Raw genomic sequence first — 16667 nt, forward strand, 5'->3', positions numbered from 1 at the left:
TGTTACTAACCGTAGAAATCTGCCAAACCTTCGTTCTTTTACAAAACATTTTATAAATTCTTCCTAGTCTGTAAAGACAATTGAGGTGAACTTTGTTTCTCAGAGTGATATCTGAATAAAACAATGCTTAAAGTATTAGTTTTATATTTTATCCAAAGTGAAACTAAACTCCTTTGAATCTGTAAAACAAAAAGGAAACAGCGTCGTTATCATAGTTTAATTTTAGTCTGAGCAACAGAGATGTTAATCTGATAAACTGCTAAGAGACATTAAATCAATTTATCTTCACCTGATACAGCATTTAATGTAACATTTTTAGATTAAGTGCAAATAATCTGAACAAAGTTATGAATTTTTAACTGCATATAAATGACTGAATTAGTAGTTTATTTTATAAATCATGTTTATTGGACACAACAAACAAAAACACATAGAAAATGGTAGATAAAAAGAGAAATTCATTGAATAAGAACTGTAATAATACATTCAAAATAAATTTTCTTTGTGTAAAAATGACAACGACACTCAATAAATCAATAAAACTAAAAGTAATTTTAAATCTTTACTAATTCTAATAAAAAAGGCAAATCTAAGGTAGCCAATTTTAATTTGTAACTTTTAAACCAATGAGGTTAGAACAGCAGTTTTTGTTTACTTCCTGTTATCGTTTCAGGCAAACTGATTGGGTTTCTTGGCTGGAGTGGGCGGGGCATTTGGTGGGCGGGGCTTGTGTTTCTCAGATGACTCTTCCTGGTCGCCATGGAGATGGGGAAGCTCTTCACCTGGAGGAAGACAATAGAAAACAGACTGGTTGATGCAAGAAGCTGTATTACTATGATAAAAATATTGAATATATTGTCATCCAAAGTACAGTTAAAGAACAAATACAATCGTGGTAATAAGTAAGTACACCTTCAGTTTTAATATTTTACATATTGGAACAAATTTAAAAACAATTTGATTCCCTAAATATTTGGAGAAAGATGGTATCTCAGTAAATTAATATATTTTATTTTACAAAAATGAGCTAAAATATGCTAGTAGCATTAAAGGTACAATCTGCAGCATACAGCGACATCTAGTGGTGGAATTAAAGAAGTACCACACACCCAGACACCAAAGCAGACACCTAGAGATCCTGTACATAACTGCCACAAACAAGACTGTGTGTCAGGAAAATGGACACTGTTTCAGGGTTAGAAGGAATAAAAGAGGCAAAAGTAAAAGTAACTTTATGCTAGAGTTTTTATGCTAAACTCTAGCATAAAAATGCCTCAAAAGGTACAGGCATCCACAAAACACATGAACTAGAAAACAGAACCCTCAGAAGTATCTCAGGAATTGACTAAAGATAAAGATCTGGACCACTTTGCCACAGTCAGAACCAGAATTTTCCATTTGGAGGATGACGACCTTTACCTCTGAGCTACAGCTCCTGTGAATGGTGTTCTGGGTTGACCATATGGGTCAATTAATGATCCAGATGTTGAGTCACCTTGTGATTGTATTAATGAAGGAAGTAAGAGTCTTTTTGTGTGATGGATAAATACTAATCTTTGTCTTACTCTGTATCTTGGTCAGAGCGTAGTCCAGCCCCTTCATGGCTTCAGTTTGGTTGCTTTTGTACCGCGATACGCCAAACTCCTGATGGACCGACAGGGACAGTTAGACAAATGACTTACCTGGACACACAGGTGACCAATGCTCTCATAGAGGAACGGACGTTCACCTGTCCTGAGGATACTTTCAGGTTCAGGTACAATGCACACCACTTAATGTGTCATCCATACTTTATTTCTATAATTGTGAGGTTCATCAAACTGAAGAGTCCAGGTCTTAAAAGATTTGATGAAACTGCTGCAATTTTTGTGTCACCTGAATGGGCCGAGACAGCCCATAAACAGAAGAGGAGATCCAAGCTTCTCGCTTTAGTTTGGTCCACGTGGGCTGACTGCCGTCCTGTTCGAACATGCAGCGCTCCACCACCATCTGAGAGGATTCAAACTGGACATTTTACTCCAAATCAATCATGAAATAATAGTAATTCCCTCAGACAGGACACAGATGACCTCTATAGAAACATTGCCATGTCTCACCATCAGGGTGTTGTGGTTCAGGTTCCAGGTCTTGGTGACGAGGGTGTTGGCTTCCGGATCCACGATGGAGTCCTCCAGGACGTAGACGGCCCGCGCCATGTGGGAGGGAAAGAGGGGCTCCGCCCACCCTGGCAATGGGTTGGTTTTGGTCAGCAGTCTCCGTGACAACAAGAGGTTGGTGGGGGTGACCTCACGGTACAGGACGTCCTCAGTGAGGACATGAGTGCTGGCTCACAAAAGCAGAGGTCCAATCAGCTCCAACTGCTTAAGACCCAAAGATACTCAGCCTTAAAATGTCAAAATTGATTTAAAAATTGATTTATATGAAATGATTTTTACTTTCTGAAATGAGAAAAATATTAAATTATTGGATGTTTTTAAATGTACCTCCACACACCAGCTGATCTGTGTGGTGATGGGAGGTGATAGTGATCTACCAGAGGTTAAAGTTCATGTCCACTGCCTGATTTGAAGATATGACTCACACATTTCAAATTTCTAATGTTTTCATGATGTCGAGGTCACTATTTAGAGAAATTACCTGTATGGGTTTGGGTAGCGTTGCCAGAAAGCAGCCAGAACTTGATGCCATGGACTCTTGATGTGAGCCTCGCTGTAGAAGTACCGCCCCATGACTGGACTCACTGCTGAGGTAGCAGAACATTCTGGAACTTTAGTCATAATAATATTTACTTTATTCAATAAAACACTTCAAACAGATCCAATTTCTAAGTGTATCCATAATATTCAAGTTGGTAAAATCCACACTACTTATTAAGAATAAAATTTAGGTAGAACAAGATTGTATTATGTAGTCACTACATGTACTTGACTTTTTTTCTATGTAATTCATGTATTTTACTGTGATAGTCCCGCGACGAATAACTGATATGTACTTTTTAAATAAATTATGAAGTAAAAGCTATAGAACAAAAAAAAAAAAAAGTTATGCGTTGGCCGGGAATCGAACCCGGGTCAACTGCTTGGAAGGCAGCTATGCTAACCACTATACCACCAACGCTTACATGCACCGTTGTCCCGATGTATCCACTTGGCTGTACATGGGAAAAGCAATATGAACTGTTACTGTTTGTGTGTGAGCTGGCTCTGTTCCTCTGTTTTCTAACCACGATTACCGAACAGTTCTTGGCGGCAAGGCTGGTCTTTCTGCTCCGTTTAATCCATATTAGCCGTTTGCTGACATTAACGGCAGCCTGGCCACCTGGAGCTGAAGACGAGGCTAACCGCTAGCAGCGGAGCTAACATACCTGCAGCGGGATCAGGTCGGTGTAAAAGTCTGGACTCGACGATATAAGAGCCGCATTACTGAAGATTCTACCGATGGTGTGACAATAAGGCCTCTGCTTACAGTTTCTGTCGCTGAACATCCAAGTAAAACCAGTAAATCAAACCAATAACGACACATCCCACTTTCCTCCACTAGATGTCGACATTTAGTCATTTTTAGAGCAGAAGCCTGTCTGCTTTTCTTACCTTGTTGAAGGGCTTTCCTGGATTCCTGAAGGTCTTCTGTTGAGACTTTACACTCATTTCTTATACCTGACCATGTGTAATATATATCTTATAATCGTCCCACAACGAGTGGAGATACCTATATTGTTTTAGTAGTACCCAGAAAACGTTTGTGTGGTTGTGTTTTACAAAATTAATATTAAATTAACAGTGATTCAGAGCCAGAGGTGTGTAGAGTAGCTGAAAAATGTACCCAAGTAATAGAAACACTACTTCATTCAGAAATAAAATTTTGTCAACATTCAATTATGAGTAACAAAATACATGGTAAAAAAAATCTAGTTGTTTCTTATACTTTCTTGGGTTAAAAAAAACATTTTTCTCTGTTTAGTGAAGTTTCTTTCAGTGGACAACATAGCCAGATATTAGACTCATGGAAGAGTAGTTACTTCAAATTATATTACTCAAGTAGAAGTAGAAAATGTGGTGCATTAAAACTATTCCTAGAAATATATTTTTTCCCAAAAGTGACTGAAGTAAATATCCACGGTGGACCCCTGAAGATTCACTGATTTTTCTGTGGAAAGTAACTTCAAATTATTTATGGAAAATCTGACTATTTACACAGTCTTGTCAATGAGCATGTCTAAAATATTCAAAAGAAAATGCAATTTGGGAAGCTGAACTATCTAGGCACAAAGATACTTGGCAGGCTATTGGCTGCCAATCCACAGGAGTGAAAATAGACTGTAGATGTTAGCTTCAACCGTAGTGCTGAGACCAACTCTACTATGACTGTGAGGATTTGAGTTTTCTTTGTGTTTATTTTAGGTTTCTGTGTCTATGTTGGCCTGTCCAGCCTTTGATTGTTCCCAGCTGTGTCTCGTTCCCTGGTTACCGTCTGTGTATTTAATCCCACCTGCATCCTGGTGGGTCCGTGTCAAACCGTCTTCTTGTTCTGTTTGTTGTACTGCCAGTGGCTGCCAGTCATGACCTCTTAGCATTCTGCTCTTTCTGTGCTGCCTGGACAATGGATTGAGTGTTTCTTCATTAAATTCATCATTCCTTCACTTCAACCTGGGTCCACTGTGTCTGCCTCAACATACACTGCACTTCATGACAGAAGGACCCGACCAAAAGTAACTACGGTGAGGAGCGCTACATCATGGACCCAATACGCTGGAATAACTTAAAATCTACAATCAAAGACTATAGAGGGATCGTGTCAAAGCCATACTTTGCCTTTAGACGTCTTGGGATTGTGATTAGGCTCCTCTATGTGCTGGAGGGCTGGTCCCCCAACTCTGTTTGATGGAGCTGCAGCAGGAGGCAGCGTGGGAACGCCAGACAGCTTCAGCTGTCATGGCTGGCGACCTTCTGCCTCCTAAGCTGGATCGTACATTCTCCAGCTCCACCAGTAAAACTATTTTACTGATCCCGGAGATTCTGTCCAGCATCTCCAGGACCAGCACCACCTCCAGTCGCTGCTGCAGACCCTCTGCCTCTCGCCACTGCCAGCCTGGCTTCAGCTGCTGGTGACTCCTCGTTGCTGCCCAGCGACTCCTCGTTGCCTCCTCCTCCCTCTGGACCCTCAGCACCTTCCAGTGACTCTCTCCCTCATGTGGTGTCCAAGTCTTCCTCCGTTGTCCTCCCAGTCGTTGTTACACCCCTTTATGGGGCGACGGTGGAAGGAGTTTGTCCCTCAGTTGGTGGGTTGCTGGCTTGATTCCCGCTCCGTCCTCTTCTGCTCCACCTTGTCTGCTGGTGGAGGTCAGAGGGCGCATGTTGCATGACAGCTTCACCTCTTAGACCCAGGGCAGCTGTGGCTTCTACCCAGCAGCTCACCACCACCAGCGTGTGAATGTAGTGGAAAAGCACTTTGGGGTCCTCTGGATTGGACACGATGCTGTGAAAGTATCATTTTACCGCCTGGCTTCAACACTCAACTACTAACAGAGTGTGTGCATATCGTGTGTGTGTGTGTGTGTGTGTGTGTGTAAAGATAAGGCAAGACATTACCCAGTAAAGAGTGCTTTTAAATCAATTAATGTGTGTTTGGATTATTATTATTATTAAAAAAGTTCAAAAAGTTGTTATAATTACGACATTTTTATCAAAAACACACAAACTAGTCAGGAAAAGTCCTGAGTTTCAGTTTTATTAAAGGAAACTGTAGAAAAACAGAAAGTTCTTCATTCATTCTCTCTCTCCCGTTTCTCTGAAGGGTCTCTCTACCTCTCTCTCTGTTAGTGGCCAGCAGCCAATCACCTGCCAGCTCTCGCGCCTCCTGTTTCCTCCTCACCTCTCCACAGCGCCAATCAGACGGTTCACACCGCGCGCCGCACGCCGCGCCGCCACGGGCGCTGCCGACAGCAGAACACACACACACACACACACACACACGCACACACACACACACACACACACACACACACACACACACACACAGCCTCCCCTCTCTGTTACCGAACATCAGCGTCGTGTGTACCCCCTGCCTCCCTCCCTCCCCTTCTCGCCCTGCCACGAGAGCGACGCACGTATCCGTTCATAACCTCCGCCATTATTCATCACCCCTCCTCCCCCGCCCCTCTCCTCCCGTGGTGCTGTTTTTTTTCTCGCTTTCCTTTCCTCGAGCTCCTCGCCTCTCTTCCTCCTCCCCTGCAGGGTCTCCACAGAGCCGCTTCCCTTCTCCTCGGCAGGGCTAATTTAACGCCTCGCCCTCCCTCCTTCTCCCCGCCTCGCGCTCGCTTGTGCCAAGCCCAGGTGATTATCCATCCGCCCCCCTCCCCCCTCCTCCTCCTCCAACCCCCACTCCCCGTTATCCCTCCCTCCATCACCTCCTCCTCCTCCTCCTCGGTACCAACAGACCGACAAATCCCTCCCGGAGCTCCTCTCTCCCCCCCTCCCCTCCTCTCCTCTCTTTCTCTGTCTCCTTCCCCGCCAGCCATGATCCGTGGCGGGCTAATTCCCAGACGGTCTTCTCCTCCTTCCTCCTCTTTCTCCTCATCACCCTCTTCCTCCTCCTCCTCCTCCTCGCGGGGCCGGTAAGTAGCAGCAGCACGCGCCGTCCATCTTCTCCCTTCCTCCTCGCGCTGTATCGGACTGCATGCTGTGTTCACGGTATTTATCGGTCGTTATCGGCTCTGCCTTTTTTTGTGTTTGACCCCCCCACCCCTCCACCTCCCTCTCATCACTCTCCCTCCCTCCCTCCTCCCTGCTCCTTGGCTTTCAGTGCCTGAGGGGGGGAGGTGTTAATGTGTCGCGTGGGAGAGCCGTTTTCCCCTCGCGGTCGGTGGCCGCTGTGACCTTCTGTCGGAGCTCGCGCCGCCCGCTTGACCAGACAGGGTAATTAGTTACGCCTCGGGGGAGTTTGAGGGTTGGAGAGGGGGGAGGAGTGGATGAGGGGGTGGGACACGCGCGCGCGCACGCACGAGCCGACACACATTTCCACACTGACTACACACACACACACACACACACACGCGCGCGATAGACACACTCTGTTAGAGGCTGCACGCGTTTGTTTCCTTTGACAAACACCCACAGTTCACACTCATTCACACAGCCGCGCAGTCTGCTCGTTGTTCACACACCAACAAAAGGCAGCGAATGCTTTTCTGGCTGGTTTGTTTTACTGCCACCATGGAGTCCAGACCGGGCAACACTCCCAACTGTCCAGGATTTCCTGGGAACCTGGGGACCAAACTGAGGACTCCTCCGGTCCAAAGTGGTTTGGGAAGGTTCTGACTCCCCAAAAGTGTCTCTGCCTTCTGTATATTATCAACAGATACTGGGCTGGAAAGTGAAAAGATGTCAACATGGAAATGTTCTAATGGAACCGAAAAGTTGGGGGTATTTGGGCCACTTCAGATAATCAATCAGAGCTTCTTAGCTTGGACTTCTCATGTCCAAAGTTTGGAACGACTTGACTTCACGTTCATGAGTTTCAATCTCAAACTAAACAAGATCAGTTAAAATCAGGAGTTTGTGTTAATGTTGAGGTAACCAGGTTAAACTGTCACAACTGGGACGAGTTCAGCTGCGTCTTCTGGACTAAAATATTGGTGAAGTCAATACTTTAGGGGACAGATCTTACCAATTAAAAACACCAGGTAACAAACTACATCTTAAATGGAAATGGAATGAAAAAGGACACTTTGCAGGAGATTATAATATCACATCAAAATGTTACCAGTTTTCAGGGACTTTAGTCTGGATATTGGGACATCTCTGCTGATTATGCAGATTCTTTCCCAATCATATTCAAATATATTTTTTTTACCCCTCCAGGGGGTATTCTGTGGGCTCTAGTGTCCCTTATATGAAACTAGGCTGACAGGAGAAGGGGGATGACGTGGCTCGTCAGGCCCAGAAGTCGAAGCCGTGTCAAGGACTCAAGGCCTCCAAACATGGGTCGCTCTATCCTCTACGCCACCATGGCACGCCCTCAAAATAAATCATTGAAGATAGACAGAGCTGGTGGTTTTAGCACACTGATGATCCAGATCTCAGAGGATTTTGAACGCCTTTGGACTTGGATACAACCAGATTAAGAGTGACATGGAAGAGACAGCTTTCATCATCTTATGCATCACCAGTGTGGCCGGTCACCTGGCCGATCACCTGGCCGATCACCCGGCCGGTCACCTGGCCGGTCACCCGGCCGGTCACCTGGCCGGTCACCCGGCCGGTCACCCGGCCGGTCACCCGGCCGGTCACCCGGCCGGTCACCCGGCCGGTCACCTGGCCGGTCACAGGAGAACCTAAACACAACGCAGCAGCAAGTGAACATGGTGTTGACCAGAATTGGTCTGCAGAAAACACCAAACTAGATCTGGGTCTCTCTATCACTGCTGGACCTGAAGTCATACCTTAGAGGTTTGTTGCTGTGCAGCAGGATTCCCTACAGCTGGTCCTTGAGATTTACCATCGTTTAGACCTTTAGTTGCCTCCCTTCTCCAACACATCTGGATCAAACGGCTCGTTAAGCATCTGTCAGCTCTGCAGAGGTTTTGTAATTTACTATTTGATTCAAATGTGAAGAATTAAGGGTGTATCTAAAGGTTACAGGGATGGATTTGGGAATATAAGAACCTTATGGTTCAGTGTAGCTTCAAAGGTAGTCACCCTGTCTATTATGGATCTGGATGTACAGCCACCCAGACCGTGTGTCTTTTTAATATTTTTGTATAGCGAAACACATTTCACAGTGAATTACATCAGATTAGGGCTGCAAGGTGGTGCTTTTTGTAGCTCCATTCCCTGGCCTGGAGTCTTTTGTCGTGCAGTTTGCCTGCTCTCCTTGTTCATCGCTTGGCTGTCTTTGGGTACTCTGACTTCCTCCCACAGTCCAAAAACATGACATTGGATTAATTGGTCTCAGTAAATTGTCCTCAGGTGTGTGTGGTTGCCCTGCCTGTTGCCCAATGACTGCTGGAGACAGACACCAACAGTTTTATCAAACATCTTCTGAAATATACGGATGAGCCAATTTTGGCTGGTTGAGGCGTCAATCCCAGATTTGAGTTCCAACATTGCATCAACAGCTGAACATCAAGAACCAGAAATGCTGTATCACCATCACTGGAATAAGTGGCTGGTTTCATGTAGGAGGAGATACGAGGTGTGCTTACTCAGGTCTAAAGCCAAAAGAAGGAAATGATGCTGAGGGAATATATTGTTGACCAAAGTATCGTCACATGGTGCTCTGATGAAGGACAATAACCTTAGAAAGTGGAATCCTTTCTTAACTTGTTATTAACCAACATCATATCTGATAAACCAACATCTGTTCATCAGTGTAGACATAAATTGTGTTCTTTTATTAACAGATGTTGGGTAAAAAGATTAGACCAGAATGGGAGGTTACCGTGATCTGAGGAAATCAGTGAACCATGTGTTTCCTAAAGGCCCTTTGTCTGATGTGTTTTATTCACAGTGACCTCACAGAGCTAACTGCTAGCTGAGCAAACGTGTTCATATGCGTGTTTGTGTGTGCGTGTGTGAGAGGTCATGTCGGGAATGACCAGCGGAGTGTGTGTAGAGAGTGACCTCTCCTCGATGCTGCAGAGAAGCTCCGCCCCCTCACATCATCACCCAAATCACCATGGTTACGGCGGTCAGGGACAGGTGAGTTGGTGTTTTCTGATGTCATCACCTGCGCTGGTGAGTTGTTGGTCTCTGAGCTGTAAAGTCAGGTGGCGTAATGAAAAGTGATGAAGGTCTTTGCTGCAGGTGTCGGGCCTAGCGCCGATGCTCGACTACACCACTGAGATGGACCGGTACCGCTCGTCCATCGCCACCTTCTACAAGACCAACGTCAACATGAACATGAACGTGACAAACTTCCCACAATCCGCCAAACTGGCGGCTCGTCTGGCGGCCGCCGCTCCTATCTTCCCCCCCACCGCTGCCAGGCTGGGCGCCATGGCGACAGCCCCATGGGGTTGCCATGACAACATGAACATGAACATGAACCACCCGGCGGCCATGTTCTGGGGCAGGCCCAAACCTGTAGCTACGGCGCCAACGCATCACCACCACCATCCCTCGGCGACGCCGGGTCACATGACCTCTTCCCACCCCCACAGCAGCAGCATGCACCAGAGCAGCGGGGGGCCTGGGGGGGGAGGAACCGGCGGCGGAAGTGAAGGGGGAGGGGCTGAAAAACACGGACACACTGCGTCACTTCCTGTTAGCCAGGGAACAGCACACCATCACCCCATAGCGCCTAGCAACGGGAACTTTCTCCCCGGTTACAGCGGCGGCGCGGACTGTGGCGTTATGAACAAGCAGGGACACGCCCACCCGGACATGATGGGCCTATCAGAGGGCGGCAACTGCAATGGGGGAGGAGTAATGAGTGGTGGCTTCCTGGGGGGGCTGGGATTACCCCCTGGGGTCATCGTCATGGCAATGGGATCCGCAGGCGGCGGGATTTCAGACGCCAGCAGCGCTTTTCAGATGACGAGCGGCCAGCGGGCGCTAACGGACTGCCAGCAGCACACTAACTCCTCCCCCTGCCCCTCCTCTTCCTCCCCTTCATCATCAGGGGTGACAGCAGGGGGTGTGTCTCTCTCCTCATCATCTTCATCATCGTCAGGGACAGTGGCGAAGAGGAAGCGGAAGCGCTGTGGCGTATGCGGGCCGTGCAGACGACTGATCAACTGCGGCGTCTGTTCGTCCTGCCGCAACAGGAAGACGGGTCACCAGATCTGCAAGTTCAGGAAGTGTGAGGAGCTGAAGAAGAAGCCAGGAGGAGGAAGTGGGGTTCTGGAGGTGAGTAACGCACACATAGGGTAAAACTCAAATCAAGCCACACAAAAGTATTTATATCATCACATATTTTGTCTTTATTTGGGCTTAGTGGTGTTTAAAGTCCATATTCAATGCAGAAATTCTGCATGTTTTGATTGTTTCCCTGGATCAACAAACCTGAATCAAGTGATGGGTCATCAACCGGATTCTGCAGAACATTATGACCTGTTGAACCTTTTCAATCAGATGACTTGGAGCAAAAAGATCTAAAACTAGCTGGACACCCGCAACTTATTCTCACTGAGTTGCTCAAAGTTGGTCCTTATTATGAAGTGGAGAGAAAACGATGATAAGGTCAAGGAACCTCGCTGCAGGAGGAGGTTCTGGAGAAGTTAAAACATCCCAGAGCGCTGACCGATCCATCATCTGAACATGGAGAGACCGACTGGAGAAGATTGGATCTTCACCTAAACAGGAAAGAATTAATTAGGGAAGCAGCCAGGAGCTCCATGGTAACTCTGGAGGAGCTGCAGAGATCTATAGCTCAAGAGGGAGAATCTGTTGACAAGACAGACATTAGTTGAGCAATCTATAAAACTGACATCTTAATAAAACTGGTAAGAACAAAGCCCACATTGAAAGAAAGCCAAGTAAGTCCTGTGACAGGATACAGAAACATTTAGTCAAATCAAATCTGACTCTAAATCTTTCAACCAACACATTGTTGGTTCTACTCATCTATAAGGGTTTTCCAATCGCAGAAGTTACATAGCACCAGCTTCTTTTTTAGAAATTGGTCACTGATTGGCTAGAGCCACAAGTCCGACTAAAGGCCCCCACATATTTGGTTGCACTTCACTCAGCGTAGATCTATGTGTCCTAGAGGCAAACTCAAAACAAACGTCTGATTTGAGTTCACCCTCTGGGCCAAGGCAAATTTTGGCTATCAAGTGTGTTTACTTTGTGTTGCACAAGAAGCAGATTGGTGGGCAACTAGCTCATCAAACATGCCAGAACTGATTCAGACTGGAGTAACGAAGGAACTTGTTATAAGAAATGTATGCAAACAAAATGATCGACCATGAAGGTTTGTGGTTTCCACAGAATTTGTTCAGAACCCCAAATATCTGGGACCCTTCATTCACATTTCTTTTTCTGTTGCCTGTTCTGGTGCTGAATGTCCAACAGAGCTTCAACATCCTCCTCTGTGGTTGGCTGTGTTGTTTTGTCACAGTCCCACCCAGTAGAGCTGCTCCATAGTCGTAAAGTAAAACCACCTGGACCCTGCAGAGTAGAGTCAAGTCGAGCCGCACTTTAGGTTCTCATGGTAAAGGGTCAAAGTGTGTTGGAAACCAACACTTTTCATCCTCCTAACCACACCGACCCCACAGTGAAACATGGTGGTGGCAGCATCATCCTATGGAGCTTCTTCTCTTCATGGACATGGAGACGACAGGAAGTTAAATCCTTGATATTTCTGAAAGAAAAACTTGTTGGAGGCTCCAGTTAGAGACCTTCCTCAACCTTCCTCATCTTCACGGTTTACCTTCAGTGAAAGATGGTTCTAAAAATGTTTTCTCATTCTGCTTCCACTCCAAAACGATGCAAATCTTCTGATCCGTCCGTTCATTCCACTAAAACACTGAAGTTTGTTATTATAATGTAGCAAAATGAGGAAAAGTTCAAGAGATATCAATTCTTTTTCAAGACCCTGAACATGTTCATTCAGCGCCGGAGCCACATTTCTATCTGGTTTTACTTCTCTCTACATGTTTCTGTGTGTGTGCTTGGTTCTCTGTCAGTGCGTGTGTGTGTGTGTGTGTGTGTGTGTGTGTGTGTGTGTGTGTGTGTGTCCTGGCTCACTTAACCCAGATGACTGCCAGGGAGGCTGGAAGGCATCGCTCACCCCGCTGAGTGAGTGTGTGTGAGTGCTGTGCAGATGGTGGGTGGTGAAAAGCGAGAGCTTGGAGCCTGCCGAGGTCTGGCAGGCTGCCAACACACACACACACACACACACACAGCAGCACACACAGCAGCACACACCAGCTCTACACTGATTCACAGAGATAAAGAGAGCCTGCAGAGAGCGGGAAACGGAGAATATTTATGTTATCTGCCTTCTCCTCGGGGTGTGTGTGCCAGCGCTAGTCTTTGCCGTAAGAAGTAGCGGCGATCAATAATTCATTGACACAGGTTTTCGACCTCACTGATGACTCCATATATCTCTCTTACACACACGCACACACCCCAACACACACACACACACACACACACACACACACACACACTTCCTGTGGGAATGTCTACCAACGAACTAATTATTCCCTCCCTTGCACACTAAAACAAGGAGTGTGTGTGTTACGAAGACAGTGAATTAGCAGCCATAATCTTCCTCAATTACACACTAATTGGACCTGGGGAGCCTCATGGCAACTGACAGCACCATGCACGCGTGCACGGCAGAGTGTGTGAACCAGTGTGTCCTGTGTGTGTGTGTTGGCAGGTGGTTTCACTCTCTTGCCTCATCCTTTCTTTGCTCTCTTTGAAGTCGACCCGACAGACTTTCCCTCGTCTTAAACTTTACTGTCTACTGAACATTAAAGGTTTGTCAGTACTTCGCCGTTACCTTCAGCAGAGATTTTGTCCTGCAGAATCCGAAACAAAAAGGCTGAAAAACAACTCTTTAAACCTAATACTCTAATTTAGAGAAGAAAGTTTTTGTCCAAGAGATGCAAACATGAACCTTTCAGTCTGATCCATTGAGCAAGACGTTGAGGGAACTCACTTCATTTGTAGGCAAACCTGAATAAATGAATAAATGACTGAAGCTACAATGTGTCAGGAAAGAGCTGGATTCCTGTTGGCTCTTTCACCAACTCTTCTTCTCTGTTTGCTCCCCAGCGGCCGCCCTCCGTCCCAGCCGGTGAGGCGTTTCGCTGGTTCTTCTAGCCTTTCCTTCACCAGTGGAGTCACCAACACAGACACACCTGGACTGAATGAAATTCAGCCAGAGGACTTTGGCGTCTCGGACTGAAGCAGAGCAGGACTTTGTCGTGTGTGGATAGCCCAGAAATCCTGCATCGACTGGATGGACGAGGAGGACGAGGAGGAGGAGGAGGAGGAATCACAGGAAACAGGAAGGCTTCATGAGGAAGGTTTAGTGCTTTGTCAAAGGGGATTTAAAGGTAACACATGAAGCAGTTGTCAAAATGACTCCCCACATGAACGGTGTTCTGCTCACCAGCTATTGATGCCCAACGTCCCTTCAAATCAACCGCAAGTCATCTTGACACCTCAGTTGTCCTGGATTCACTTCATATTTGGGTTTTTCAAATCTGGTCATACAATGGCACAAGGCATTGAGACACTAGACTTTATTTATTTCTAGTGATTCAATGCCTGAAACACTAGAAATATTTGCTCCATCTTTGCAGTCCTAGTAAGATATTTTTATATAGGTCTATTAAACACATTTATAATTATTTATCAGCATTAAACCAGAATGAATCCCTGAAATGACCCTTGGGACAACATAACTGTCTCTAGGTTCATGAATTGCTGGTCTAGTCTAGTTTTCAGGCCGAATATCATTTTTTTTATCATGGGACCGACCCAGTCTCACTGGGAACCAGAACTTCCTGAGTGGAACCATAATTTATGGTTTGGTAACCCTTTAGGTTTGTTCTTGTCCCAGTGTTTAAATTATGTCGTGAACATTTGTCCTTGCTAAATTCAGAGGTTGCCGATGCTTCTTGTGTCAGGCAGAGGTTTGCTCAGTATTTCAAGTATTGGGGCAGATTTTATTAAAGGTCTTGGATCCGAACCAAGACCAAGAACACTCAGGGGATCAGGAAGGACAAAACCATTCAGTGCATTTCTAGAGATGAGCAGATGATTCTGGAAGTACAAAGAGAGACTTTAAACCAGGGGTCTCGAACTCCAGACCTCCAGTTTCTGTCCTGCAGGTTTTAGATGAGCCACTGGTACAAAACACTGGAATGAAACGGTTTAATTACCTCCTCCTTGTGTAGATCAGTTCTCCAAAGCCTTGCTAATGATCTAATTATTCTGTTCAGGTGGTGCAGCAGAGGAACATGTAAAAGTTGCAGGACAGCGGCCCTGGAGGACTGGAGTTTGAGACCCCTGCTTTAAACTGTTGCTTTATTTTGGTTTGACGGAGGGAGGATGGAAAATCTTCATCCTGTCAGAGAAAACCAAACTTGTCTTTCTTCTCCTTCAAACTACAACTCTAGAGTCCGATGCTTTGATTGGTTAAACTGGGCGGTGACTGAAAAGTCCAGATAAAAAAACGAGTTTTAAACGCTCCAGCGACACTAAAGCATTAACCGTTTCCTCCCAGATCTTTTCCATCCCTTGATTAAAACGGTTTCCTCCTCTTCATCCTCATCCACCCAGCCTGACCACTAATCCCATTGTAGCAAAACCCAGGAAGATTCAGGACTCAGCCGCAGAGACTCCTTCAGTTTGACCAAAACTGGCTGACAAGCTAACCTCAAAGAGGATTCACAAACTGACCTCAGCAGGAAGTGATCCAAGACTGTTAATATGGACTACAAGCTCCCCACAGTAGGACTACAATAACCACATCACTGTTACCATCTCTTCTGTCTACCTCCTCCTTCAGGACTTTAAACGGCACCTTGGTTGACTTTAGCTGGACGATGTTTCTGCTGGTGCAACCTGAGCGGCTTCTCAACTCTCCTGGTGGTCCACAAGTTATTTGGTTCATTTGAATCTGGCAAATTAAAGAGTTGTGATAATTTATTGGGTTTGTGTAGATGTAGATGGAAGGTTCCTGAGGGTGCAGTTAAAGGTCCAGTCGGTTTTATAAGGAACCATTTTACTGCTTTCTGGATCCTCTAATTGAAGGTTTGGACGTTTTTGCGCCACTAATTCAGCTTGTTGGGCCCAACAGGGACCTCAGAGAGAGTTCAGAACCAGCTCTTGTGTTCCCGTATCAGTTGAACATTGGACCATGTGGTGGACCAACAGAAGCATGAATGCAGCGTGGGAATTGGCAGTGACCCTTTGGGTCCGCCGGGCAGAACTCTGGGACCTCCGGGAACCGAGCTGACGGAGATCGGATCGTTCCACACTGCAACAGTGTCATTTCCTGTTTGTCGGTTGGCAACACGCTCAGTGATTCCTTGTACACACCGAGACATTCTCATTAAAATTTTATCTTGAAAGCTCATGTTTGAGAAGAGATTTTGGTGGCAGAATGAACCGATTTCTCCAGGTGATTTCAGAGGATATGCAGCTGAGGTTCTTGTCAAACATTTGGACCTGAGTTCATTACATTAGACTCTGAATGAGGGCCACTTTTTATAGGATGGAAACAACAGCATGCAGCTTAATAAAGGGCTTTCTGTTAGTTGTCCATAAATCCTTCTAATTGTAATGAGTTTTGAGACGTCTAGCACAAGGAGGTCCGGTTTTCTCACTGCTAGGTTTCAGCAGTGGTTCTGGAGTCATCCGCTCAGAACCACTGATCCAATGCAGAGAACTCAACCGGTTTAAATAATGCCAGAGAAACCCAGTTTAACACCAGAACTAGCTCTTCCTCTGGCGCTAACTGCCTCCAAATCAAACCAGATTTCTTATCCAAAAGCTCCACATTTTGTTTTTAACAGATTTATTTCTATATTTTTTGCTAATTTGTTTTAAGACCAACAATTATTGCTTTCAGAAATTTAAAAATGCAATTTTTCAGTTGTTATTCATGCCAGTTGTAGTTAGCAATTAGCTAAGTTAGCATATCTTATCTGCATTTAATCATTCTAACATTAAAGTAACAGTCCTGTTACTGATTTAAAGTTA

The 16667-nt window shown here is 45.6% G+C and overlaps 2 protein-coding genes and 1 non-coding gene across 10 annotated transcripts; 1 reads left to right on the top strand and 2 right to left on the bottom strand.

The window, feature by feature from the left end:
• Window positions 1–385: 385 nt before the first annotated feature.
• LOC122820852 (PRELI domain-containing protein 1, mitochondrial-like) lies at window positions 386–3716 on the bottom strand. 6 transcript variants are annotated; one of them, XM_044098502.1, is made up of 6 exons: window positions 3365–3566; window positions 2638–2743; window positions 2097–2322; window positions 1876–1989; window positions 1566–1644; window positions 386–782 (listed from the first exon to the last, which is right to left on the bottom strand). In XM_044098502.1, the coding sequence occupies exons 2-6, from the start codon at window positions 2727–2729 to the stop codon at window positions 670–672; spliced, it is 624 nt and encodes a 207-aa protein (XP_043954437.1). In that variant the 5' UTR covers window positions 2730–2743; window positions 3365–3566; the 3' UTR covers window positions 386–669. The 6 variants fall into 6 exon arrangements, with proteins under 6 accessions (XP_043954437.1, XP_043954436.1, XP_043954435.1 ...); XM_044098501.1 differs by having other exon boundaries at window positions 2638–2740; window positions 3365–3564; XM_044098500.1 differs by lacking the exon at window positions 3365–3566 and adding an exon at window positions 3591–3716 and having other exon boundaries at window positions 440–782; window positions 1876–2004; window positions 2638–2740.
• trnag-ucc lies at window positions 3046–3117 on the bottom strand. Its single transcript has one exon. It is a non-coding gene; the product is annotated as a tRNA-Gly (tRNA).
• A 2480-nt stretch (window positions 3717–6196) lies between the features above and the next one.
• Window positions 6197–16406, top strand: LOC122820820 (CXXC-type zinc finger protein 5-like). 3 transcript variants are annotated; one of them, XM_044098446.1, is made up of 4 exons: window positions 6197–6332; window positions 9508–9698; window positions 9804–10847; window positions 13728–16406. In XM_044098446.1, exons 2-4 carry the CDS (start codon window positions 9582–9584, stop codon window positions 13773–13775), a joined length of 1209 nt encoding a protein of 402 aa, XP_043954381.1. In that variant the 5' UTR covers window positions 6197–6332; window positions 9508–9581; the 3' UTR covers window positions 13776–16406. The 3 variants fall into 3 exon arrangements, with proteins under 3 accessions (XP_043954381.1, XP_043954380.1, XP_043954379.1); XM_044098445.1 differs by lacking the exon at window positions 6197–6332 and adding an exon at window positions 6456–6914; XM_044098444.1 differs by lacking the exon at window positions 6197–6332 and adding an exon at window positions 6456–6613.
• The last annotated feature ends 261 nt before the right edge of the window (window positions 16407–16667 follow it).

This window comes from Gambusia affinis, linkage group LG18 (assembly GCF_019740435.1).
Source record: "Gambusia affinis linkage group LG18, SWU_Gaff_1.0, whole genome shotgun sequence".
Taxonomy (NCBI): domain Eukaryota; kingdom Metazoa; phylum Chordata; class Actinopteri; order Cyprinodontiformes; family Poeciliidae; genus Gambusia; species Gambusia affinis.